Source organism: Rutidosis leptorrhynchoides, chromosome 10 (assembly GCF_046630445.1).
Source record: "Rutidosis leptorrhynchoides isolate AG116_Rl617_1_P2 chromosome 10, CSIRO_AGI_Rlap_v1, whole genome shotgun sequence".
Classification (NCBI taxonomy): domain Eukaryota; kingdom Viridiplantae; phylum Streptophyta; class Magnoliopsida; order Asterales; family Asteraceae; genus Rutidosis; species Rutidosis leptorrhynchoides.
The window spans coordinates 8,602,286-8,629,642 of NC_092342.1; the positions used below are offsets into that span (position 1 = coordinate 8,602,286).

Consider the following 27,357-nt stretch of genomic DNA (forward strand, 5'->3'; position numbering starts at 1 on the left):
AATTGACAGTGACATTGACAAATTGACATTGACATTGACATTATATGCTAAAAACGACGCACATTCTTGCCGCTTTACATTCTAATTTTTGCTTTTCAGTCAACCTACGTTTACGATAAAAACGTGATATCTAATACTACCTTCAGTCAATTGCTCAACAAAATCTGCCACCCTCTAACCTCTTCAACAAACTACGCTCATCATTAACCTGCGTAATTAGCTTGGTTGTGAGGCTAAAGAGTACCATCCGACATGTAGCTACTAAAACAACTAATAATTTAATATTAGATTTATACACTGTATATAATCCAACATTTTTAGTTACAATTATCAAAAGAATATGTTACACGGTAATAAAGGTATACCGATTGCAAGACGTGTACGAATGAGCACCATCCGATGTAGAGGTGGACTTTTCTGGCTTGACTTGTTTTCAGCTGTCTTAGCAAAAGTTTTGTCCTAAGACTGTGTTGCGGCTACTTGAGACCCAACACCATATGTTAAATGTTATTAACAATACCAAATACATAAAAAGGATAGAAACTATGTTTTCAACATGATACAACTCTGATAGCGAAAAGTCACTTACAAGCCACGGTAAAAAAAAGACTTGGAAAGCTTCTTGCAGGTTATATATTCATAAAAGAAGACATCTTTGCCTTCTTGTTTCTAGGGGTCTTGATATTAGACTGAATGGGTCTCTGATTTTTAATTATTGCTACAAAAGTATATATAACATAGAGAATTAATAAGTCACATGAATACAACGATTACTATAATACTTTAGACTCGCCACATCTCCTAAAAACTGGGGATATACTTTATGTTATCCACACATTTTCATCTTTTAGCCCATTTAGTAAGAAAGATAATGTGAGATTTATGGAATGCACACATCAAAATAAGTATTATCAGGCGTAGACGGAGTAGATGGCACCTGTAAAAAAAAACGCGACACAAATAAAATATAATAAAATGCAGCTAGCATCTTTTAATGCAAAATATGTTCACAATTAAAAAGACTAAAAATGCAAATCCCTCCATCATAAGGAAACTTGTCTTGGTCCATATGAAGTCATTGGCCGGTTCAGCTCGAAGTTCCTGTTGGGGATAGGAGACTGCCAAATAAAATAGACTACCTCGTAACCTCAGATATCAAAGTATAAACTATTAAAGTCGATTATATGCGTTATTGTCAACAACATGTTAGCTGTGATGACATTTTAATCAAGTTTCTATAATTTATGAAGACATATTCTCAAAATCTTGAGTAAGATATTGACTATTACCTGGCCAAAGTTGCCTCAAGGTTTAGTTCTTGTTTGTAGTTGAGGCTTCATTAAACGTAAGCTTATTCTTCAAGAGTTACATTCCACATAATCAAGGTAGTCAATTAGTACAAGGTTTAGTCAAGTGATGTTTAAAATGTAATTTTGTCCTCTCAAAACACAATTGGACAATTGGCCTTATTTTATTCTTCACTCCATTTAATAATCGTTAGATTGAGGAGGGTACTGCAATTTGTTTACCCTCAAATGAGTCATCTAATTAGTTTATATATAACCGAAGTACTATTGGTCCTATGATAGTATATTTATTGTAATCGTATAAAGAACACTAACCTTTTTAAAACAATAAAAAATGTGTTTTATTTCAAGCCATCTCAACCCTTCATGCATTGGACAACACTCAAATACTCCACTATTTTGACCCAAACCTCTTGCTTGAATGGTACACTGTTTTTACTTGAATATTGTGGCCTGCAAGTAATTAGGAAAAGTAAGAGAAATACAAACATGGAAAAAAACTTATGTACAAATTTCCCTCATTCATAATGAATCAAGACCTCGTTGAATTCCCGTGTGACACAAAATAACAGCAAGGAGGCCTTGCTGTAAGCTCCAGTTGTTTTCTGGCCGCATCATTATTAGATGCATTATCTAGCGAAATTGTAAAAACTTTATCGATTAAATTATATTCTTCTAAAGTGTCTTGTAACGCTTTTTTTATATTATTACCGTTATGTGGATAACCAAATATTTTAAAATCGATAACACGTTTCATTAAAAGCCACGAATCGGGATTAAACCAATGAGCGGTAACGGCTAAATAAGAATTTGTCGTTCCATGTGGTGCGCTCCAAACATCACAAGTTATAGAAACCCTATGTTTATATGTTCGAAAACCTTCAATTATTTCAGTTTTAGCTTTTTTCCATAATTTAAAGGCGTCACGTCTTAAGGTAGAACGACTTACATTGCTATATCGCGGTTGTAGTCGATTCCGAATTAGTTCCGTAAGCCTTGGATTGTCGAAGTGGTTGAAAGGAAGCGCTTGTTGAATGACAAACCTTGACAAATCTTGCCGAAGAGCTTCGGCATCGTATTCAAAAATCGAACCATCGGCCCACATTGTTTGTTGTCTCGGGTCTTGCCTTGCACTACAACTTTTGTCAAGATGTTTTCTTAACGTTGTATTACCCGAAACACCCATGAACTTCATACATTGTGTACAACGAGCTTTTTCCGCACCATCCTTCATTACACACAACTCGAATTTGGACTAAACGTCCCCTTTTCGCTTTGTTTCTTTTTTGTAATCAATATCGGCCGTAGTGTAGCCTTGTGAAGATGTTCCAACGGAAGCGGAACCGGAAACGGAAGCTTGTGAATTATCCATTATGGGATAAGTAGACTAGAGATTAGAGAATATTTAGTGATTTAGAAATAAATATGAGAATGTTTGTTGGTGCATTTTCAACCAAAGCATTACCATGTATTTATAATGGACTTTCTGGGGTTAAAATGGTAAAAAAAAAAACTCAAAAAACTGCAAAAAAAAGACTGAAACTGCAAAAAAAAAAAAAAAAAAAAAAAAAAAAAAAAAAAAAGGCTAGTTTTTTGAAAAACCGGATCGGATCCGGATCCGGATCCAAACCGGATCGGATAAAATCCGGTTTTCTTGAAAATCTGGATCCAGGTCGAACCGGATCGGATCTCGGATCCGGATCCGGTTTTTGCTGTGTCCGGTTTTGCTTCTGTCCGGTTCCGGATCGGATCTGGATCCGGTTTTTTTGCCCATCTATAGGCTCAAGCATAGAGTAAACTTGTCATCCAACTCATCTGTTCGGTTTTTAGCCGCTTACAATGTTGACAAGAAAGTACTCGTCCTCGGATAAGAAGCCAGTCATATTCAAACTTAACAACAAACAGTAGTACTGTGTTTCACTATGAAAGATTTAAATCCAACCAAAGACATTGAAAGGACCATTTGTCATCATGCAACCTACAAACTTATTTGTTTTTTTTTTCAAGTTATTATCAAAAACTTCATTTACAAAATATACAAGAAATGACAACATAAAATAACAAAGAATTTGGAGAAATTTATAGATAGATATGATTTTGCTATATTTCCTGTACACAATAAAAATGAGAAATTAAGAACATTATCACAATTTCAGAGAATCAAAGTACAAATTGTAACTGAGATTCAAAATGAAAATGATTAGTAAATTTACAAGGTATGTGATTTTATAATTAGACGTTTCATTTTCAGCAACATCCATGGCCAAACGATGAACAAAGAAAGTTTAATGACCACATACAACTTTATAAACATTATGAATCATTCCAACGTGAACATCTACACTGCGCATCGTTTGATTCTTGAAATACAGCCAGATGGTTGCTGTTGTGGTTAAGTTCCTGGTTCTGAAACCCGACTCTAAAAGAGTATATTTAGATACAAAACAATCCAACCCGCCATTGAGATTACTGCAAATATATGAACCCAAAACAAAATGGCTGCAGCCTCCCTTCCACAACCTCTTAAACTTGCAACAGCACCTGCATATATGTACATGTAGCCATGTAGGTGTATAAACATAAGAACCGAGTTTGACTTTTTTTTGGTCAATGTGTAAACGATTCATCAAGATTTTGGTGGGTACCTGATAAAACAGATGTGGGCATTGAATGTTGTAAGAGAAGAATGAATTTGAACATTTTATCACCGGCTGGGATAAATCCAAGTTTGTCGGCTAATGTTACGATTGCTAGTCCTGCTGGTGGAACCAAAACTAATCGACCGAAAATAATTGCAGCAGTAGTCTTCAATCCAAGTTTTGAACTTCCCGGTCCTGTAATTTTATTTATCATTCCATATAAAGATATTAATTAGAACATATAATCAATTTACTTTTTAAGCAAACCTGTATCAGTTTATCAATAAGTTAAACTCCAAGTATTTTCATAATTCGCTGCGTAGAAACTACAACAAATCCAACATTCGAGGTGTTTCGGTAAATGGTGCATGGTGTGTGGATCCGGTCACGATCAAAGAGGCAGCAGCCTCTCATTTTGAAACACTATTCAGCGAGGTATGTAATGAACGTCCAAGCTTAGATGGTTTGTCTTACATGTCGATTTCTGAGCAGGAAGCAACGGACCTCGAGTTACCATTTTCCGAGGCCGAAGTTAGGGAGTCGGTTAATTGTTGTGGCAGCTCGAAAGCCCCCGGGCCGGATGGTTTTAACTTGGGATTTTTTTAAAAATATTGGGATATCGTGAAAGGCGACTTAATTGCGGCAGTCAATTGGTTTTGGGTTAATGGGGAGTTTTCTAAAGGTTGTAACGCGTCGTTTGTATCTCTTATCCCCAAAAAATCCGATCCTCTCTCCTTCGGCGACTACCGTCCGATTAGTCTCATCGGTAGCTATTATAAGATTATCGCGAAAATGCTTTCCCTTAGACTTAGACGGGTGGTCCCACGCCTTATTGGACCGGAACAAAGTGCATTCCTCGGGGGTAGATACATTCTAGATAGTTCCCTAGTTGCGAACGAAGTAGTTCACGATCTTAAGCGTAATAAAAATCATGGTTTGATCTTTAAAGTTGACTTCGAAAAGGCGTTCGATTCTCTTAATTGGAAATATCTCTTGGAGGTCATGGGTTGTATGGGTTTCGGGATTAAATGGCGAAAATGGACCCTTTCGTGTTTAGAGTCGGCTTCAATCTCCATTTTAATTAACGGCTCTCCGTCTCGGGAGTTCCGTTTGCAAAGAGGGGTGAGACAAGGCGACCCACTATCACCTTTCTTATTTATCATAGCGGCGGAAGGACTCAATATTTTAACAAAGGTCGCGGTGGATAAAGGTTTGTACAAGGGTGTGGAGGTCGGTTTAGAAAAGGTGGTGGTTTCTCATTTGCAATATGCGGATGACACGATTTTCTTCGGTGAATGGAGTAAGCGTAATGCTCGTAATCTTATGTATTTGTTGGAATGTTTCGAAAGAGCCTCGGGTTTAAAGGTTAACTATAACAAAAGCCTTCTTTATGGGGTTGGGATTAGTAACTCTATTGTGGAAAATATGGCTTCTTGGTGCTCTTGTCAAGCGGGTAAATTGCCTTTCATGTATTTGGGTCTCCCCGTGGGTAGTAAGATGAAGAAGTTGAGTGATTGGTCCCCGGTTATTGAGAAGTTCAACAATAGGCTAGCGGAATGGAGGGCTAAATCGGTGTCATTCGGTGGTCGTCTAACTCTTGTTAAATCGGTTCTTTCTAGTTTGCCTCTTTACTATTTCTCGCTCTTTCGGGCCCCGCCTTGTGTGCTTAAACAGTTAGAGAGTGTGAGGCGAAATTTCTTTTGGGGAGGGTCGGGATCTAATTCAAAAATGGCGTGGGTTAATTGGGATTCAATCCTTCTCCCTTACGAAGAAGGAGGGTTAAATATCATGTCACTCAAATGTAAAAATATTGCACTTCTTTGTAAGTGGTGGTGGAGGTTTAAAACCGAAATCAACACTTTGTGGTATACCGTGATTCGAAGCATCTATGGTTCTAACGGGGGACTTGTGCTTGAGGGCGGGCTTGCTCGTCCCTCATTCACTAGTCCTTGGACTTCTATTTGTGATGCAGGAAAATGGGTGGATGATCTAGGGATTGCTTTCTCTAGCTCATTCTCTCGCTTAATCGGGGATGGGGCTAATACTTTGTTTTGGGAAGACATTTGGATCGATAATCAATGCCTTAAAAATAAATTCGGAAGACTATACAGGCTTGAGGTTAACAAAGATGCAAGTGTAAAAGATAAATTGGGTTCTGGTGACGGGTCAGGACCTGGATGGACATGGGTCCGTGAACCCTCGGGGCGTACGGATGCAGAATTCAAAGAGCTTCAAGGGTTGCTGCAGTTCATCGCAATGGATCGTGACAAATATGATGGGTGGCAATGGGTGTTAGACGCGAGCAAGATATTTTCGGTTAAGAAGATGTCTAAACTGATCGATGGCAGCTTTTTATCTAGGGGGAATCACTACATTGAGTCGCTTCGAAATCGCTTGGTTCCTAAAAAAATTGAGATCTTTATTTGGCGAGCTAGAAGGGGTCGAATTCCGGTAAGGGTCGAATTAGATAAAAGAGGTATTGATTTACATAGTTTGCGGTGCCCGGTTTGTGATGGGGGGATCGAGTCGGTGGAACACATCCTCTTCTCTTGTCAATTCGCGAAAGACGTTTGGCTCAAAGTTCTCAATTGGTGGGGTTATGGTTCGGCTATCTTTGGCTTCGACGATATTTTTCTAGGTACATTTGGTTCGACAGCTAGTGATAGTAAGCATATGGTTTGGCAAGCGGTGTGTTGGATTGCGTGTTACTTGATTTGGAAATGTCGGAATGCAAAAGTATTCAAGAATAATAGCGCGACGGTTCCTTCGTTATTTATGGAAATTCAAGCACTCGCATTTGATTGGATCTCGCGAAGACATAAACACTTGTGTTGTGAGTGGCATAATTGGTTTACAAAGCCGTTGGTGGTGTAATTGCTTCCTTTGCAATTTAGTCGTTTGTTTAGATCGTTAGTCTCGTGTTCGTGCAATTTTGTAGTTTGTATAGATTGTAGTCTCAAGTTGTATTATGTTGTCAAATTGACAACCATTGTACTCTTGTACTCTTTGTGTGAATATAATTCATCTTGCTTTTCAAAAAAAATAAAAAATCAATAAGCAAACTTACCATCTGTCAGATTGCCACCTAACGCCAACAAAATGCAAGGGATCATAGCATCCCTGAAACGAAGAAAAAAGAATTCATCAAATAGTCAACTTTAATTGTATAATAATATCCATTAAATCCTAATGATGTTACAGTTAATGAGTAGGGAACATGAACAAATGAGAATATAAGTATCGATACCCAAGAATCATGCAGCTATCAGTAAAAAAGTAAAGTGGTGCATCTGGTGTAAAGATCAACCCCTTCAGAAACGGTATACATCCAATGAAAATAGCCAGTATCTACAAAAAAAATCAATACTTTTTCAATAAAGGAGTTTAAAATAAAAGATTTATGTTTTGCAGATATCAATCAATATATGAAAATTTCATACCGAGGCAATAATAGGCGGTTGGAGTATTTGCTTTAGCTTCAACTTATCCACAACAAACTTCCAAAATTGCTTTATCTGTGCATGAAGTTAAAAAACAACTTATAGTATTAAACCTTGTGAATTGACATCTATCTATTAAGATTATATATAGAGTTGAAAAAAATTTACCTTCCCGTCTTTAGAAGAATCTACGTGCATGGTTCGGGGTCGTTATCGAGTAAAGGAACTTGTTCAGGGGGACTGTTACTTTTTGAAGTGGTTTTTACAGGAAGATTATTACTATCTTCAATATCAAAAGAACCTTCGGGAGGAGGTGCAAGCATTTGAAATACATACGTGTAGAGAACGACTGCGCCTACCTAAATAGATTAGATTAATCATAGTCAATGCATTAGAATAATTATTCTTTCGTATATACATTCACCAAGGTTGCAAAACTCGCTACTCGGGGAGTAATCGGTTGGGACTTTAGAGGGAGTAATCGGCAATTCAGGGATTAAGCGGGAATTTATAGGATTGGAATTTTTAGACATTCAAATAATAAATTTCAAAATTATATGACATAATTGTCTATAAACACTAAATGTAAACCAGCATTTGTTCAAAACACTTAAATTCTAGTTTAACTACATGTTAAACCATCACAAGATAGCCCCAGTGGTTGGGGCCCTAAGTTCCTTTAAGAGGTCTCAGGTTCGAATTAGGACAAATATTTAGCGGTGGGCACTGATGGGTTGAAACAACCAGGGAGTAATCTTGGGGTGCGTACATCAGGTCGAATTACTCGCCCTCTCGGATAGCCCAAACATGGAAAACCTTCTATCTTTTACCCTTAACTACATGTTAAAATGTTGAACAATTTTGACTTCGACCAACAAATCCGATTTTGACTCATTAACCGACGTTGACCGATTAATTAAACGAATTTTGGAAAATCAGGTTGGTTTGTTCTTAAAAAAGTGACATTTACACTACCAAAAGCATCTCATGGTTATTAGAAGAGCTGGAAAAATAAGTATATTAGTTCAAAGATCAAATTAGTTTAATGATTTATGTGGTTATACATATTGATATAGTTTACAGTGGGAGACTGTCGATATGAACAGTAAAATAGATGTGATTAAGCTTTTAATAACGCATTCAAAAATTTAGGAAAAAAAAACAAACGTACCCATTGCCCAAACGATATGTACGCATTTCCATCTTGAGCACATTTAAGCGAATCACCAAAAGGGTTTGATTTATCTCGGCATAAAGCTGAAATCAGGACAAGTGGTACATTCCCGATATTTCCTGCATATAATTCGTTCGATTTAAACCAGTTAGGAACATAAAAACCAAACATCGCATAATACATGAAAGTAACTAGTAACAGATAGTGCGACTAACCTATCCCGATGTGAACTATGGTAAACTTGAAGTACGGGTACGGTGGACGAACAATTAATGCAACAAGTAATCCTATAAGTGAACCAGATATAGTAGCCAACACGACGTTAAAAGGAATGAAGCACCTGAAGAACAGTAAAATTGTGTTGTACATTTATAACCAAAAAACTCTATAAGTTATATTTGATTCGAATAATTACTAATTATGTATATATTTATATTACCATTCGATCATTTTCTCGAAAGTGATGGCTTGTCCAAGTTGAGAAAATATCAAACATGGAAGCAGAAGTGAAAACACCAACTGCAAAAAACATAAATAATAATCAGATTATGCCACAAAATTAGATATATATGTATACCAAAGATACAAGTATGATCAAGATTCATAAAACCAAACAATCTTCTCATATTTCAATGTATTCAAAACTAATTACCTAAAAAAGGAACCAACTTTTGGCTGATTTCTGTGTTCAGTAACAAACTTTATTTACTCAAAGAAAGAATAGAACTTATACAAAACAGCAATTTTTACCATACTAGTATACAATTAAATCTGTCTTGTACTAAAAAGTTAACATATTCAAACTTATAACCACTCTATATAAAACAGTACTATTATGTTATTACAAGATCATGCACAAAGAGAACTTAATTTATAAATGATAAGCTAAATTAAATGCAAAGAAAAAAAACAAAGTTACCCCATTTAAAAGCTTCCTTCCACTTGCAGGTAAAATGTTGATATACTTAGAAGCCATAAGAAACCCCAAAAAGCACATGGTAAAAACTTTGGCTATTGGTAAAACTGCAATCTTGATAGAACCCAAAAGTGACTCTCCACCCCCTTGAGTATCCATTAAAACCTCTGATAAGAATCTATGCATTGTGATTCAAAAGTCAAAATTGGTCAAACACTGATTTCCCTATTGATCAGGGGCTGATCTTGAATTGTATCGAAAACGAACACATTAAAGATAAATTACATAAACCCAGATGAGAATTGATTGCAAAGAACGTGAAAAATATAAACTTTGTATATCTTACATTCGAATCGAACAAAACCCACTTAGAAGATTCACAATGTGTGATAATATTGTATATTTATTTATATATTATATAATATTAATATTACATTATACATTATGTATATACAAAAAAGAAGCAAAAATATGGGGGGAAAATGGAGAAGAATTCATCGTTACCGAAACACCAAGTGAATTGAACACTTTAAAATGACGCCTGCTTGGAAGTATTGATGATAAATAGTGTCGCCACTTTAGAGAATATAATAAAATAATAATAAACCTAAGAAACTACAGGGTTTTAACTTTTAATCGAGATCCTTCCGCAAGTTTACTATTTATATTTTGTTTCATTTTTTTAAATAAAAAATTAAAATTTTACAAAATTTATATATATATATATATATATATATATATATATATATATATATATATATATATATAGTAGAGGAATCAAATGAGAACATTTTTAGAATGAGAACTCTGAGAATTAAGGCATTCGAGCAAAAAAAATGACGCGGCCGAACAAAAATTGTTCTAGTCGAACATTTTTTATTTTTGGATTTTAGATGCATTGTTAGCTTGTTCTACATTTTATGTAGAAGATGATGATAGAACAGCATGTAGAACATGCTGTTCTACACTAGTTTTACATCATTTTTCATCAAATTAAGTTAGGGTTTAGATTTAGGGTTTAGATTTTAGGGTTTAGGGGTTTAGATTTAGGGTTTAGAATGAGTTTTCCGTAAACCCGAAAACCCTAAACCCTAAACCCTAAACTCTAAATCAGGCTAAATCAAAAAAAAAAAAAAAAAAAATTGAATTTTGAAAAAAACAGGTAAAATTCGAACAAAAAAAAGAAATTCGAACCAATTTTCGTTCTACAATTTTGTAGAACCGAACCAAAATTTTGTAGAACCGAACAAAAAATCAGGCGGCCAAACAAATTTTCCCAAATTCGAACCAATTTGCGTTCTACAATTTTGTAGAACCCATCAGAAAATGTAGAACATGTGATTAAATGCATCTTAATTTTTGTTCGACCTAATTTTTTTTGTTCGGCCGCCAAAATTTTTGTTCGAATTTCAATTTTTTTGTTCGTCCGCCAGTTCTCAGAGTTCTCACAGTAGAATAGTTCTCAGTGGATCCCTCCCATATATATATATATATATATATATATATATATATATATATATATATATATATATATATATATATATATATATATATATATATATATAGGGGCATGATCAATGGGGAAGTAACCAATCGGGGGGAAGCAAAAAAAAAAAAATTTCGTTTTTTTTGAAAAAAAAATTTCCGGCATCAAGATCACACAAAAATATGAACATTTAGAAGAGACACTTCGTGATGAATGTTATTATTTAGGCGGGAAAACGATCGACAAAAATAACATTCAAGATAATATTGTTCCTGAAGAATATGAACGTTTTTTTTCTTCATGTTTTGTGAAGTAAAATTTAGCCCGATTTAGAGTTTAGGGTTTAGGGTTTAGGGTTTGGTGTTTTGGGTTTATTCCATAAACCCAAAACACCAACCCTAAACCCTAAACTCTAAACCGTTCGTGTTAAAAACTCAATCTAAATCCTAAATCTAAACCCTAAACCCTAAATTTCTAAACCCTAATATCTAAACCCTATAAACCCTAATATCTAAACCCCAATAGCTAAAAACTCAAAATACGCTCGAAAAACACGATAATTGTTATATATTACTTCTTCGAGCGTTTTCCGCCAAAATAAAAACATTTATCACAAAGTGTCTCTACTAAATGTTCATATTTTCATCTCATCTATAATGTTCGTGAACAAAGTTTTTTCAAAAAACGAAGAAAAAAAAAGTTTTGGCTTCCCCCCGCTTCCCCCGAATGGTTACTTCCTTCTTGATCCTACCACTATATATATATATATATATATATATATATATATATATATATATATATATATATATATTTTTTTTTTTTTTTTTGATATTATATTTATTTAGATTTAGATTAGATATTTATATTAAAAATTTGGCAATAATTATATAATTATGTGTCCGACAAAAAGAAATACAACTGCCGTAAATTTAATACGCTAGTCAAACTCTATCAGTTCGGATAACTTCAACATCGGCCCAGAAGCAAAAAATATGTGTAACTTGGCCGTCTTATATATACTATTATGGACCGTGTGGAAATGGAGAAATAAACTTGTGTATGGATCTAGAGAAGACCGAAGATTAATTCTAAACGAGGAGGTTTTAGCCTATGTTCGCTCCATCTATGTTTATCGAAGAGAGGTGCTAAAATTCTAAATGGATTTGAAGAATGAAAACAAAAATCAGGACATCAGTAATAGAGGCGTTAGGTTTAGTTGTTTTGTTTTGGTGAATACTTTTTTCATTTTAAAAGTACGATTCTGGTGTGCTATGGGTTGTAAAAGTTGAGGCAATTTGTCTTTGATTAATAAAATTTTTAGCCTTTCAAAAAAATACAAACTGGATTTTATAGGTTTTTTTATAAAGGACAAGATTAATGTTTCTAAATTTTTTGATATAACAATTAAAATAAAATAGATAGATAATAAAAGAAAATGAATTTTCAATTTAAAGATCAAATCAAGACAAATGCCTCCAATTACCAAAAAACAGATTTCATGATTTCCCTGCGAAGGCACTTTTAGACCCTCTCAATAAATAATTAAAGTTAGGATAATAGAAGATAACGTTTAAAAACATGTATACATGTGTTATTTTCTCATCCCATTTTAATTATTATCTATTAAATATTTTATCTATAAAAAAAACTTATTTACTTGTCAAAAATAACTACTAAAATCATTAAACTCTTTTTAATCTCATTTATTAAGTTTAATCATATCATATAATTTATAATATGTTTTGGTCAACTTAACTTTAGACACAACAAAAAAACTTGACGATTCATTGATTTATACTTGGTATAAAAATTGTTTGAAAACAGTTATACGGGATGGGATCATAATCAAGAGGGAAACACTTTTTTGAAAAAAAGGGAAACAAATTTATTATTTTTGTTTTAAAAAAAAAAATCCAACATTAAGAGCACGTGAAAATTTAAACATTTAAAAAAATGACACTTTGTGCTAGATGTTATTATTTAGCGGGAAAACGCTCGAAGAAAAAACTGATAACATGCAGCATGCGTAATGTTATTCCTGAATATTATCCTTCGAGCGTCGTTTTTCCATCATATGTGAAAAAAAAATTCAAGATCTAGCCCGATTTAGAGTTTAGGGTTTAGAGTTTAGGGTTTAGGGCTTAGAGTTTTGGGTTTTGGGTTTTGGGTTTAGGGAAACCCAAAACCTAAACTCTAAGCCCTAAACCCTAAACTTTAAACCGTTCGTGTTAAAAATTCAATATAAACCCTAATTTCTAAACTCTAAATCTTATTTGTAAACCTCAAACCCTAATTTCTCAAGCCTAATAGCTAAACTCTAATTTTTAACTTCTAATTTCTAAACCCTAATTTCTAAACCCTATAAAACAAACTCAGAAGCAAAACATTGATTGCAATGAATGTTATCATTTATTTCTCCGAGCGTTTTCCCGTCAAATAATAACATTCATCACGAAGTGTCTTTTTCAAATCTTCATATTTTCATGTGATCTTGATGCCTGAAAAAAAAATATTTAAAAAATGAAAATAATTTACTTCCCCCCACTTTTCCCAGTGCTTCCGTCTTGATTAAGATGAAGGTAAATATGATTAATTTTTTTAGTTAAAAATTTTATAAACGAAATCTTGATGTGAAATTAGTAAATTGACATAAATTTCCTTGTTTCACTATTATTATATATTTATATATTAAATACTAATGAGAATTGACATGATGGTAATTTTTAACATCTAAAATTTAAGGATTAAGCTTATGGTGAATTTGTTGTTTTAAGTAATTTTAGTTTTTTGATATATATTGTTCATTACAATTCGACTTTCTTTCTTTCTTTTTTTTGGTAAGCCAAGAATTCGACTTTCTTGTACTACGTATAAATTCTTGAATTTCACTTTTGCAACATAATTTCACTAAGCAGTACGGAGTATTATAGTAATAACTAGCAAAAGTTACTCCGCGCGATGCGGCGGGGCTCTCGGATTAAGGTTGTGTATATAAGGGGGAACGAAACCATCGATATGATGTAGTTAGTTTGGGTTATTAATTGTGCTTGTTTGTATATGTATGAAGGGTAGTCCGAAATATTTAGCGTTTTTAAAAAGCTGTCCGTTTTGCGTATAGTTAGTTGTGTTGAGTTCGTAAAATTATTTCGAGTTGAACGGTGATGTCGGGATAATTTAACTCATAGCAAGCGGAAAGATACGGCTCGTTAAAAGTGTTACTGGAGTTTATATAAGTTTATTAATCAAAATAATGGTTTTTACAATTTATACCCCTATTTTGAGGGGTGAAATTGCGAAAAGGGTAAAAGTTTGGAGGTCTTTTGTGTGATAGTTGGTTAATTTTTTTTAGTCAATGTCGTTTGGGAATTTTTGTGTGTGTTTGATTTTGGTAAACGGTTGCCATGCCAATTAGTATGTAGGTTAATAATAGACTTAGGATGATGACTCATATTGATGTTGATAATATAGCAATAATTGCATTGGTAATTATTAAGATTATGAAAAAGAATTAAGATTAAGATTTATTATATATAGAGAGTGAGTTGCCTGTTTTCAAATCAAAATTATTTGTATACGACAAGAAATATATTCAATAGATATTTGACTAAAAAGAGAGGTATAATTAGTGGTTAACATATGATTTGTATACGCCACAGTTGTACAGACCCCACCATTATGATTTTAACAAGACAGAAACACGAACGTTAAGATCAATTCTACCCCGATGTTACTTACGCCTCCCAACGCCATTAACCAAATGTTAGGTCTGACGCCTCAGAGGCGTTAGTTGAACTTCCAGCGAAAAAGAAAGCGTCAGGCGCCACATGTCATTTTTGAAGTGCCGTGTTCATATGGATTATAAACGTTTCATATTAATTGGTTTCTTTGCGAGGTTTTAACCTCTATATGAGACGTTTTTCAAATCTTGCATTCGTTTTAAAAACAACCATAACCTTTATTATATGATAAAGGTCTAATGACATAAATTTAGATTGTCGATTAAAGACAATCTCCTCAAAGTACATAATTTTTACATACACCATTACATAAAAGTAGACAATATATTACAAACACAACTTCCGAATGCAAGTTTAATTATTAAGAAAAGCATGCCGACTCCAAATCTTGACCTTGGGTTAACATGCAACAGCGAAAGCGTTTAATAATCACCTGAGAATAAACATGCTTAAAAACGTCAACAAAACTGTTGGTGAGTCATAGGTTTATTCCTATATAATAATTCATAATAATAATAGACCACAAGATTTCATTTATAAATAGCGTACACGAATCATGTGTATAAAAATCATTCATATGATAAACACCTGATAACCGACCTTAACAACATGCATATAGAATATTCCCCAGTATACAGCGCGTTGCTGATATACAAAAATTCGAATTACTAAAGCATACCATTTTCCAGTATGAGGGGAGTTAGTGCCCGTAGATCTACCTTTAGGATTCGCGTCAATTAGTGGCCATTATACAGGCCCCATACCATTTTTCAGCATGAGGGGTGTATAATAAACGCTAATTCTTAGGTTACCAGAAAAAGGGGAAATATCAGGTGTAATCAATCGATCATAGAATGTAGTTCAAGTACTTGTGTCTATTTCGAAAAATATTTATAAAACAACATGTATTCTCATCCCAAAATTAATTAGATAGTAAAAATGGGACTATAACTCACTTGAAATGATGATTTTCAAATAGATGGATATACGACTTGGCCTTGACAATTCACGAACCTAATAACAATATTTTATGTCAAAATATATATAATTAATATTCCATACTTATGATACTTTTAATTGTCCAATGTTAGTAGTCCAACAGTCCGATAGTCCAATAATCAAATAATATATATATATATATATATATATATATATATATATATATATATATATATATATATATATATATATATATATATATATATATATATATATATATATATATATATATATATATATATATCGTGTTAGAATTAACTAACACTATTATATATTGTCTTAATATAATTAAGACACATAATATATATATTCTCTAAATCACCCCACGACCCATTGTATACATGATAATGCTAAAAACGAACATATATTTCATAGCATTATCCCTCAAGAAAGACAAGCTTTTAGTTGCAGTTGTTCTATTTACAAGTATTATTCGTTTAAATAATAAAAGGTGAAGACAAAAGACAGATTCGACGAATTGAAGACGCAAACGACCAAAAAGCTCAAAAGTACAAAGTACAATCAAAGTGGTTCAAATTATTGATGAGAAACGTCTCAAAATTACAAGAGTACAAGACGCAAAATGCAAAGTACAAGATATTAAATTATACGAAAGGACGTTCGAAAATCCGGAACCGAGACATGAACCAGCTTTCAACGTACGACGCAACGGATCAGAAATTATAAATTAATTATGTATATAAATATAATATAATATATAATTAATTATATAAATTATATATTTATATTATATTTATAATAAAATCCGTCGGCAGACTAAGATCCAAACTTGTGTGAGCTGGAATCCACAGCTCCGCACTCGCGGAGCTTTGAAGACCAAAATGCACCGCACTCGCGGAGCACTCTCTGCCTATAAAAGAACATGCATTTCGACGATTTATATATACCTTTTATATTTTATATATATTTTTCTTTCTCCATTTTAATGTATCAAGTATCACTCCAAATCGTAATCTCAATTTGTAATTTTAATTTTAAGTTAGTGATAATAATAGGGATCGATTAGTCGAATATTTTAAGGTTTTGTAAGTCGAAACTCTGTCCGTGTACCACTACGCTAATAACACCCACTGTAAGTTATGTTTATGTTATTTTCATTAATGTCTCGTAGCTAAGTTATTATTATGCTTATTTAATGCCGAAGTAATCGTGATGTTTGACTAAAAATATTAAAATTGGGTAATTAGGCTTTGTACCATAATTGGGATTTGGACAAAAGAACGACACTTGTGAAAATTAGACTATGGGCTATTAATGGGCTTTATATTTGTTTAACTAAATGATAGTTTGTTAATTTTAATATAAAGGTTTACAATTGGACATACCTATAAATAACCATATACACTCAATCGGACACGATGGGTGGGGTATTTATATGTACGAATAATCGTTCATTTAACCGGACACGGGAATGGATTAATAGTCTATGGAATTATTAAAACATGGGTGAAATTATGTACAAGGACACTTGGCATAATTGATAACAAAGTATTAAAACCTTGGGTTACACGCAGTCGACATCCTGGTGTAATTATTAAACAATGTATTAAAACCTTGTTACAGTTTAAGTCCCCAATTAGTTGAAATATTTGATTTCGGATATAAGGATAATTTGACGAGGACACTCGCACTTTATATTTATGACTGATAGACTGTTATGGACAAAAACCAGACGGACATATTAAATAATCCAGGACAAAGAACAGTTAACCCGTGGGCATAAAACTAAAATCAACGCGTCAAACATCATGATTACGGAAGTTTAAATAAGCATAATTCCTTTATTTTCATATTTAATTGCACTTTTAATTATCGCACTTTTATTTATTGTCATTGTATTTAATTGCACTTTTAATTTTCGTACTCTTTAATTATCTTAATTTTATTTTATCGCACTTTTATTATTCGCAATTTCATTACCGTTATTTACTTTACGCTTTAAATTAAGTTGTATTTATTTTTAATAATTTACATTAGATTTTAACTGCGACTAAAGTTTTAAAAATTGACAAACCGGTCATTAAACTGTAAAAACCCCCTTTTATAATAATAATATTACTTATATATATATTTGTATTTTTATAATTTAAACTAATATAGCGTTAAGCTTTGTTTAAAAGATTTTCCTGTGGAACGAACCGGACTTACTAAAAACTACACTACTGTACGATTAGGTACACTGCCTATAAGTGTTGTAGCAAGGTTTAAGTATATCCATTCTAAAAATAAATAAATATCTTGTGTAAAATTGTATCGTATTTAATAGTTTTTCCTAGTAAAATATACACTATTTCATATACGCCTCGCATAACATCAAGTATTTTTTTGGCGCCGCTGCCGGGGACAATTCTGCTAAAACGCCGGAAGCGCAACGCTATATATATAAAAAAATAATATATTTATATTTTTAAGAGTTTATAATATTTATAAAGTAAATAAGTATTTTTATTTTAGTTTTAAAATTAAATTTTTATTTAAGTTATATTTATATTTTTTTATATTTTATAAAACAGAAAAACAGAAAAAGTAAAAAAATAAAAAAAAATCTGAACCTGCATAAAAATCGAACCTTTATCAGCTGAAACTGAACCCTCCGCGACTCGCGGAGCTTTTGAACTGGGACTAACGCCACTCGCGGAGGTCCTCTGACAAGTCAAACATAGTACGCATTAATTATAGTTTAGGGTTTTATTAATAATAATAATTATTATTAACCCTAATTAGGTTTTAAATATTTAATTAATTTGTTTTAGTTTTAATTAATTTATTTATTTAGTTTAATTAGTTTTATTAATTTATAAAATTAATACTTTTATAAAATAAATAATATAAAAATAATATTTTTATAAAAATTATAATTTTATAAACTTTAAGTTTATTTTTATATTTTGTATCTTTTTATTTGTTTTAGCATAATTTGTATTTTTTTTATCGTTCGTACTTAGTTTTAAATATAGTATTTGCCAAAGTTATTTTTTACTTCTAGATTTTTAGGCTTTGCCGTAAAATCCCTTAAGTGCTTTTTCTTTAGACTAAGATCTAGGTGCTTTAGAATTTTGCGACACCGTTTTTAGTTTTTAGTTTCTTTTTAAGTTATTGACATTTGAGATATAGTTTTTCTATTAAGCTTTAATATTTTTAGACGCAACTTTTAATTTTTAGTTTTTAGTGCCTTTTTAAGTTTAGACGCGCTACTTTCTTATTTTTATTTTTCGACGCCTATTATTTTTCGACCTTTTTCGACGCGCTCTTTTTCTTTCTTATTTCTAACCATTCTAGTTTTTAGGACTTAGAATTTTCTCTATTTCTTATCTAATATTTCTTTAAATTTCAAACGAAAAAATGTTTTAAGCGGTTAAATTAATAGATATCAAAATTTTCTGGTTCGTAATAATAGTTGGATTTGTACGTGGATCGGGTTATTGGAGCCAAACAGTACTCAATTATATTGAGAACAAACGAATCCTGCCCCTCTGCTGCATCTTTTGGCTATTCGAAATGTGGGCAAAATCAGAAAAGTCTATTAGTTTGATAACTTATATAATTTTTCTTATTTTTATAACTAATAGGATATTCAGTGAATGCACCGAGCAAAACGTTCACCACCTTTTGTACGTTCACCACCTGTAACTCGATCAAGACATCTAGCAAATATTGTCGCCGTTGATTTTTCTTTAGAATCGTCATCCAGTCGACCAAGTACTCCAATTCAAATTTCCGACAATCCATTTTTTGAATCCGACCTCACAATTGAGAATCCGGAAGATATTCAGGGACAATTCATAGATCCTGAACCATTAATCTTTCATCCGGAACCACCAATCATTCAAACAGAAATTGTTGAGGAACCAACCATTAAATCAGAATCCTCTAGTGATTCAAAATCAACAAATTCAATCATGAAAAATCTGGAACCTTTAAGTATGAAAGACCGAATGAGAGCTAAACACACTGGCCAAGGTCACGTAATTACTCAACCAGACATTAATGCGCCAGATTATAAAATCAAAGGACAAATTCTACACATGGTAACTAATCAATGCCAATTTAGTGGTGCACCGAAGGAAGATCCAAACGAACATCTTCGTACCTTTAATAGGATCTGCACTCTATTTAAAATCCGAGAAGTGGAGGATGAACAGATATATCTCATGTTATTTCCCTGGACTTTAAAGGGAGAAGCCAAAGATTGGTTGGAATCGTTACCTGAAGGGGCGATTGATACATGGGACGTTTTAGTTGAAAAATTTCTTAAACAATTCTTTTCGGCATCTAAAGCCGTAAGACTTCAAGGAGAAATTGTTACGTTCACACAAAAGCCAAATGAAACTCTATATGAGGCGTGGACAAGATTTGGAAAGTTATTGAGAGGATGTCCGCAACATGGTTTAGACACCTGTCAAATAGTACAAATATTCTACCAAGGATGCGACATCACTACAAGGAAAGACATAGACATAGCAGCTGGTGGTTCCATTATGAAGAAAACAGAAACTGACGCTTATAAGATTATTGATAACACTGCTTCCCACTCACATGAGTGGCACCAAGAAAAAGATATCGTTAGATCATCTAAAGCAGCTAGAGCCGATTCTAGCCATGACTTAGATTCTATTTCCGCAAAGATAGATGCTGTAGAGAGACGAATGGAAAAGATGACTAAAGATATTCACTCAATACGAATTAGTTGTGAGCAGTGTGGATGACCACATTTGACAAAAGATTGTCTCAGTATTGAACTAACAATGGAACAAAGGGAGAATGTTTCATATCTAAACCAAAGGCCTGGAAATAATAATCAGAATAATTATCAACCGCCAAGACCGATCTACAATCAAAATCAGAATTATAATCGAAATATTCCATACAACAACCAACAAGGTCCTAGTAATCAACAAGTATCTAATAATACTTACAATCAGCAAAGACCTAATTTTCAAAACAAACCACCATAAACCGATGATAAAAGGCCAAATTTAGAAGATATGATGACGAAGCTAGTTGAATCTCAAACGCAGTTTTTTACATCTCAGAAACAAACCAATGAACAAAATGCTCAAGCATTTAGAAATCAACAAGCTTCTATTCAAAATCTGGAACAAGAAGTGAGCAACCTAGCAAGGTTAATAGGTGAAAGAAAACCGGGAAGTCTACCTAGTGATACAAATGCTAACCCCCGAAATGAAACAGCTAAAGCCATTACTACAAGAAGTGGTATTACACTTAAACCACCTGAAATACCTGTAATTTCTGATGAAGCTATTCCTACTCCACAAAAACCACAACTTGAGCAAGATAAGGAAACAGAACCGGTAGTTGAAAAGGTTAATGAAGATAACACAGTTTGTAATGACCCGGAATTTTCCGACCAAATTATACTTATGAGATTAATATTTACATAAATTAAACCATACCAACATGATAAGCAATCCAAATTGTTGAGACTTGTGCTTTTGAAAAGAGTTTTACACAATGTTTGACCGTCCAATATGACCGATGATATCACGAACTATATAACATACGATAATTATACGTTTGTGTATATATATGTATTTATATATATTTAACATGATCTAAGGATGGTTTAACATCTCATTGTGTACTAATGATAATGAGTTATAAGTATATTTTGAAACTACAAACTTAAGTTTTTCAAAACGATAACTATACGTAACATTCTTTGATATATATACTTATAATCTATAATGCTTATACATGTATCGTATATATAATGTATTTAATCACTTTTTAAGGACTTAAATACATAAAACAATATAAGTATATTCACAAAAGATAGCTATATTTGAATTCTCGTTCCGTTTCCTCAAGATTTCTATACGTATATCTAGGGTATATGTACCCGTATCATACCCAGCTTCTATACGTATTTACTATTGGTATATACACATCAAATCAACATCCTAATCAACATTATTACTGCCCTAGATATGAGGTAACTAGGATTTGTCAAGTAGTATGAATTATTAGTAAGAAAACAAAATTAGGAATCCTTTTCTTTCTTTATAAACTAAAAACGTTTTTATAAATGAACACCATTTTTTCACTCCATTTTCTCATACCTACACCCTCATTTCTCTCTCAAAATACTCCTAACTTCATACTTGATCATCTCCAAAAATTTTCCCCATCATTTAGCTTCAATTACAAGCCTTAAACACCATAAGAAAACTCTTTCAAGAACATATCAAAATAACCACCCATTTGAAGAAGTTTACTTCCAACCTTTTGATCTAACTCCACCATTCTTTGATTCCAAGATTATTTCTTATCTTTTGCAGTAACTTTGTCCAAGTAACTTAAGGTAGTAACCTTGTTCATAATCTTATTCAATTCATATTCATATAGCTATCTTTTTTGTGGTATAAAATTTTAACAACAAGAACATAGTTTGAATGATTTCAAACTTGTTCGCAAACTAAATAGATCCTTCTAACTTGACTTTTAAAACACTTCAAGACCTGTAATATATCATAATGATATGCTAACCTAAAAAGATATAACTTGGTTTTACAAAGAACATCTTAAAAACTGAATCTACGTCGTCGGAGTGCAACCGGGGGCTGTTTTGGGTTGGATAATTAAAAACCATCTTGAACTTTGAATTGGAAGTTCATGTTCTGGAAAAATGATATTTCTTATGAATATGTTAACAAATAAAAATTTCATGGTTTAACTCAAAGTGTAAGTATTTTTAGAAAACTGATCATTAAATGTTGTTTTTATGATGGAAAACGATCACTTTCATAAGTTTCACCAAAGTTTGACCTATAACCTATGATTTCAAATACAAACTAAGGTATTTTTAGTTCATATTCTTAAAATTTAACTCGATCCAAGGAAGTGGCAAGTTGAACCAACAAAAACGGAGTTGTAATGAAGAAACTACGACTAAAACAAGATTGGGTATCCGAAGCTAGTTTAGCTACGAAAATATTTGGAGAAAAAGTAAATTAATCATATCTTTTCTAATTAATATGATATTTTATATATAATTACTTATGATTTGATTTTATATATTTCAGGACCACCCGTAAACAACACGAGAAGATTAATCATAAGACCTCATGATTGTACGCAACACGTCATTTGACAACACGGTACTTTATGTACGCAACACGTCATTTGACAACATGGTACCATGGGTCGAGATTAATTCTGATCAATACGAATATGATGGGGGTCTTTATTTATTTTATTTAAGCAACTAATTGTGGACCACTAACATCGGACTGCTAACTACGGACTAAGAAAATATTAAAAGTATTAAAAGTATATATATATGTAACGATTACTTAAAAAGAAAATATGTTGATATATTATATATATGGTTAGGTTCGTGATATCTATCGGAGACCAAGTCGAATTAAATACCTTCAAGGAAAAAGTGAGTTTCATTTGCTCCCTTTTTAATTGCTTTTGCAATATATATATTTGGGCTGAGAATACATGCGCTGCTTTTATAAATGTTTACAAAATAGACACAAGTACTTAAAAATATATTCTACGTTGAGTTGTACCACTGGCATATTTCCCTATAGCTTGGTAACTACTATTTACATGGGTATTGTAAACGCGAATCCTGTTGATAGATCTATCGGGCCTGACAACCCCAACCGGACTGGACGACCAGTATTCAACGGTTGCACAGTACTTCGTTTTGGTGACTACATTTGGTACGGTTTAGTGAGATTTCATAATAAAGGGAATATGCGACGTTGATTAAATGTTAAGTATGGTTACCAAGTGCTCAACCACTTAGAATGCTTTACATACACTTACGAGTGTATTATGTTTATGATTATGAAATCTTGTGGTCTATTAACATATTGAAATAATTGTTATGATAAACCTATGAACTCACCAACCTTTTGGTTGACACTTTAAAGCATGTTTATTCTCAGGTACGAATTAAGTCTTCCGCTGTGCATTTACTCAATATAAGAACATTACTTGGAGCCGATCATCGCAATGGGACCAAATGTTGATGACTTCGTCCAGGTGGATTAGGACGGGTCCTTTCACAGTTAAAGCTAAACCTTATGTTAAACCATACCAACCACCACTTCCTTACCCGAGTAAAATAAAAAAAAGAGAGACTTGAAGCCGAGCAATCCAAATTCTTGGATATGTTTAAACAGATAAATGTAAATCTTCCTTTTATTGGTGTGATTTCAGGAATGCCTAGATATGCTAAATTTCTGAAAGATCTGATCACAAATAGAAAGAAAATGGAAGAACTCTCGACTGTTACTATGAATGTTAATTGTTCTGCAGTGCTGTTGAATAAATTACCAGAAAAACTATCTGATCCAAGAAGTTTCACAATTCCATGTTTTCTGGGTAGTCTTAGTTCAATAGAAGCATTGGCAGACTTAGGTGCTAGTATAAATTTAATGCCCTATTCACTATAAGCTAAACTAGACCTTGGAGAATTGAAACCAACAAGAATAAGTATACAACTAGCCGATAGATCAATAAAATATCCTAGAGGGATAATGGAAAACATGCTAGTTAAAGTTGGTACTTTAGTATTTCCAGTAGATTTTGTTGTTCTGGACATGGAAGAAGATTCTCAAGTTCCTCTCATATTAGGAAGACTATTCTTAAACACGGCTAAAGCAATGATAGACGTGTTTGGTAAGAAACTAACCCTAAGTATAGAGGACGAGAGTGTTACCTTTTCAGTTGATAGAGCAATGCAACAACCGCAATCTGCAGATGATACATGCTATTATATTCAAACTATAGATTCACATGCAGAATTGTTAGAAGAATTTCCAGAATTACAAGGAACAGAAGAATGTTCTTTAGGAGAAGGAACTGAACCAATTGATGAAACTGAAATGTTTGCTACACTAATGGCTAATGGATATGAACCAACAACAGAAGAAATTCAAATGCTAAAAGAGGAAGACAGATATCGATATAAATCATCGATAGAAGAACCACGAACACTAGAGTTAAAGCCACTTCCAAACCATTTGGAATATGCTTATTTACATGGTGAATCTGAATTACCTGTAATAATATCGACTTCTCTTACTGAAAATGAAAAATCACAACTCATTTCTGTGTTAAAAGCTCATAAACCAGCTATTGCATGGAAGATTTGTGATGACCCGGGAATTTCTGACTAAATTTAAACTTGATCTTTATATGATTTTGACACGATAAGCAAAATCTGTAATGTTGAGTCTCAAAAGTTTTGAAATCTACATTCATGTAAACAATTGACCTTCGACCATTACCGACGATTCACGAACAACTATTTGTAAACATATGTATATTGGAGTATATATTAAATATAGTTACAAATCAAAAATATAGTCGTTATAATAATATTTACTACTGTCATTATTTATAATTAATATTAATAGCAATATTAATATTATTTATATTATTATAATTATTATTACTGTTATAATGGTAATTAATAAAATTCTAATAATTTTAGGGATTATCAAAATAAGGATTTTTAAATATAAATGTTATTATAAGAATGGTTGAAATTATAATTTAGATGTAACATAAATATCATTAGTTATTATGATTATTTATCATTTTTTTATCATTAGTTTTACTTCTATCTTTATTATTATTATTTGATATTATTAATTACTTTTATCATTAAAATTAGTATTATTTCTATTATTATTATTAATATCTTTATTTTAATTTATATTAATTATAATTATAATTAAAATTGTATAGGCAAGAAACAAAATTTGTTAGCTATCTTAATCAACTTTTATTTTTGTTCCTTTGTCCTTCGTGTCTACGTGAATCAAAAGTCTTCCCTAATCACCACTATAATACAATTCGATATACTGCACAACATCAATCACAACCCACTTTCTGTTATCTGTGTAATTTCCTGAACCCCACAACTTTTTTCTTGTTTCCTTTCTCACTCTCAATTAATTATAATACATACACATGTAAATGAGAAGAGCCCACACTTCATCACCACTACAATGATCTCTTTCTTCAACTCTCTAACTTCCCAAATTTTTTTCTTCTTTTGTGAACCTCACCACCCCGTTAACCTACTATACTTTCTGTTTAATGCCAAAATCACCATGAACATCTATCACCTACAACACCCACTTAATATTACTAACTGCTGCTATATTAAATTGTTCCTGTCTTCCTCAAATTAAACACCACCCAAAACAATTTCCTTGTTGCTTACTGTATCGGTCACCATACACATTACTACCCATTAACCCTCAAACGTGAGATGTACATTCATCCCAACTCAAACCATTCACTGCTTGCGTACTATTTCTGGTTATGGTTCATCCAACACAAAAACTATATTTTTTTAACACCACATACATATAATATACATACACATACTATATACAATCAATCACCACAAAAACCGTCACCACCCCTTCATTCATATACATATAAACATATTCATGTATCAACCTCTTAGTCGATCCTATCTCCTCTCTAAACCCTACATCGCCTACTTTCTTCTTCTATCCAAACAAAACCCATGTACAACCACCATAACCATCATGGTCACGGTTATATTTTTTTTTATTTCCTTCCTTGTTATATCGTCACCATGTAGCTGCAACTCGTGACTTCTGTTTCTATTTTTAAACGCACCCAGAACCACTGTTTGTTGCTGCTAATTTTTTTTTCCTCTCATGTTCGATAAAGCCAACAACAATATTTTTTTATTTACTTTATCATTGATTGAGTAAATGGTGGCAGACAAAAAGCTTTTGAAATTGTACGAATCTTTTATATATAATAAAGATGGTTATGGCTTGCCATTCCTATTATATATTTTATATATACACCGAATTTTATTTTGGACATTTAATCGAGTGTGGGCTTGTGTTTATGTTGACTCTTGGGCCGAGATTCATATTCATTTTGGTTAGGCTGTAGAAGTAATTAATAACGGGCTAGAGTCCCCCTCAATTTTTGGGCCATAGCCGAACACTCAATTGTTGTATGTTTTAATCGAAGCCCAATCCTATAATTACACAACAATTTTTCCTGCTACACTGATATACGTTCCTGTTATTCTTCTTCTACTTCCGTTATTGAGAGATGTAAGATGTTGCAGCGAAATGGAATGAAGATGATATTATTATTATTATTATTTTCTATCGATTACAATGGTGGTAGTGAAAATAGTGATGAACTTGATAATCATGATAATGATAAAGAAACCCATTGATGCTGTGATGAGTTCATGATGATGATAAAGATGTTAAATGAATGGTGTACATGATTATGATCGTGATGATAAAATGGACCGAAGATTATGATGATCGTAATTATTATTATTTTTTTCTTTTTTTTAACCGCCGATAACCAAATAAGTATGCTGCATAATCTCTGTTTACTTTCTGCTTGTTTGGTTTTAGTCGAAGTCCACAATGACAGAAACCCTTCTAACTCGTTGCAACTTGGATCATTTAACCTGATTTGGATCGGGCTTCATTAAATAGGAGGAGAAAAGGGAAACTGTTATGTATCGGGTTAATTAATTTAAAACTCTAGTAACAAACAGATATGCAAAGTTAGAGAGACGGTTCATGAGGATGTTGGGTTAACCAGGAGGTCGTGGGTTCAATCCCTACCTACGGCA

The 27,357-nt window shown here is 32.6% G+C and overlaps 1 protein-coding gene across 1 annotated transcript; it reads right to left on the reverse strand.

Annotated features, from left to right (window-relative positions):
- Positions 1–3,672: 3,672 nt before the first annotated feature.
- On the reverse strand, positions 3,673–9,662 carry LOC139873381 (protein PIN-LIKES 6-like). The gene is given in 11 exon segments (XM_071861316.1): positions 3,673–3,848; positions 3,953–4,141; positions 7,014–7,066; positions 7,194–7,294; positions 7,387–7,461; positions 7,555–7,586; positions 7,589–7,745; positions 8,558–8,679; positions 8,776–8,900; positions 9,000–9,079; positions 9,480–9,662. Coding segments are annotated over 11 exon segments (1,239 nt in total). The 3' UTR covers positions 3,673–3,726.
- Between the last annotated feature and the right edge of the window lie 17,695 nt (positions 9,663–27,357).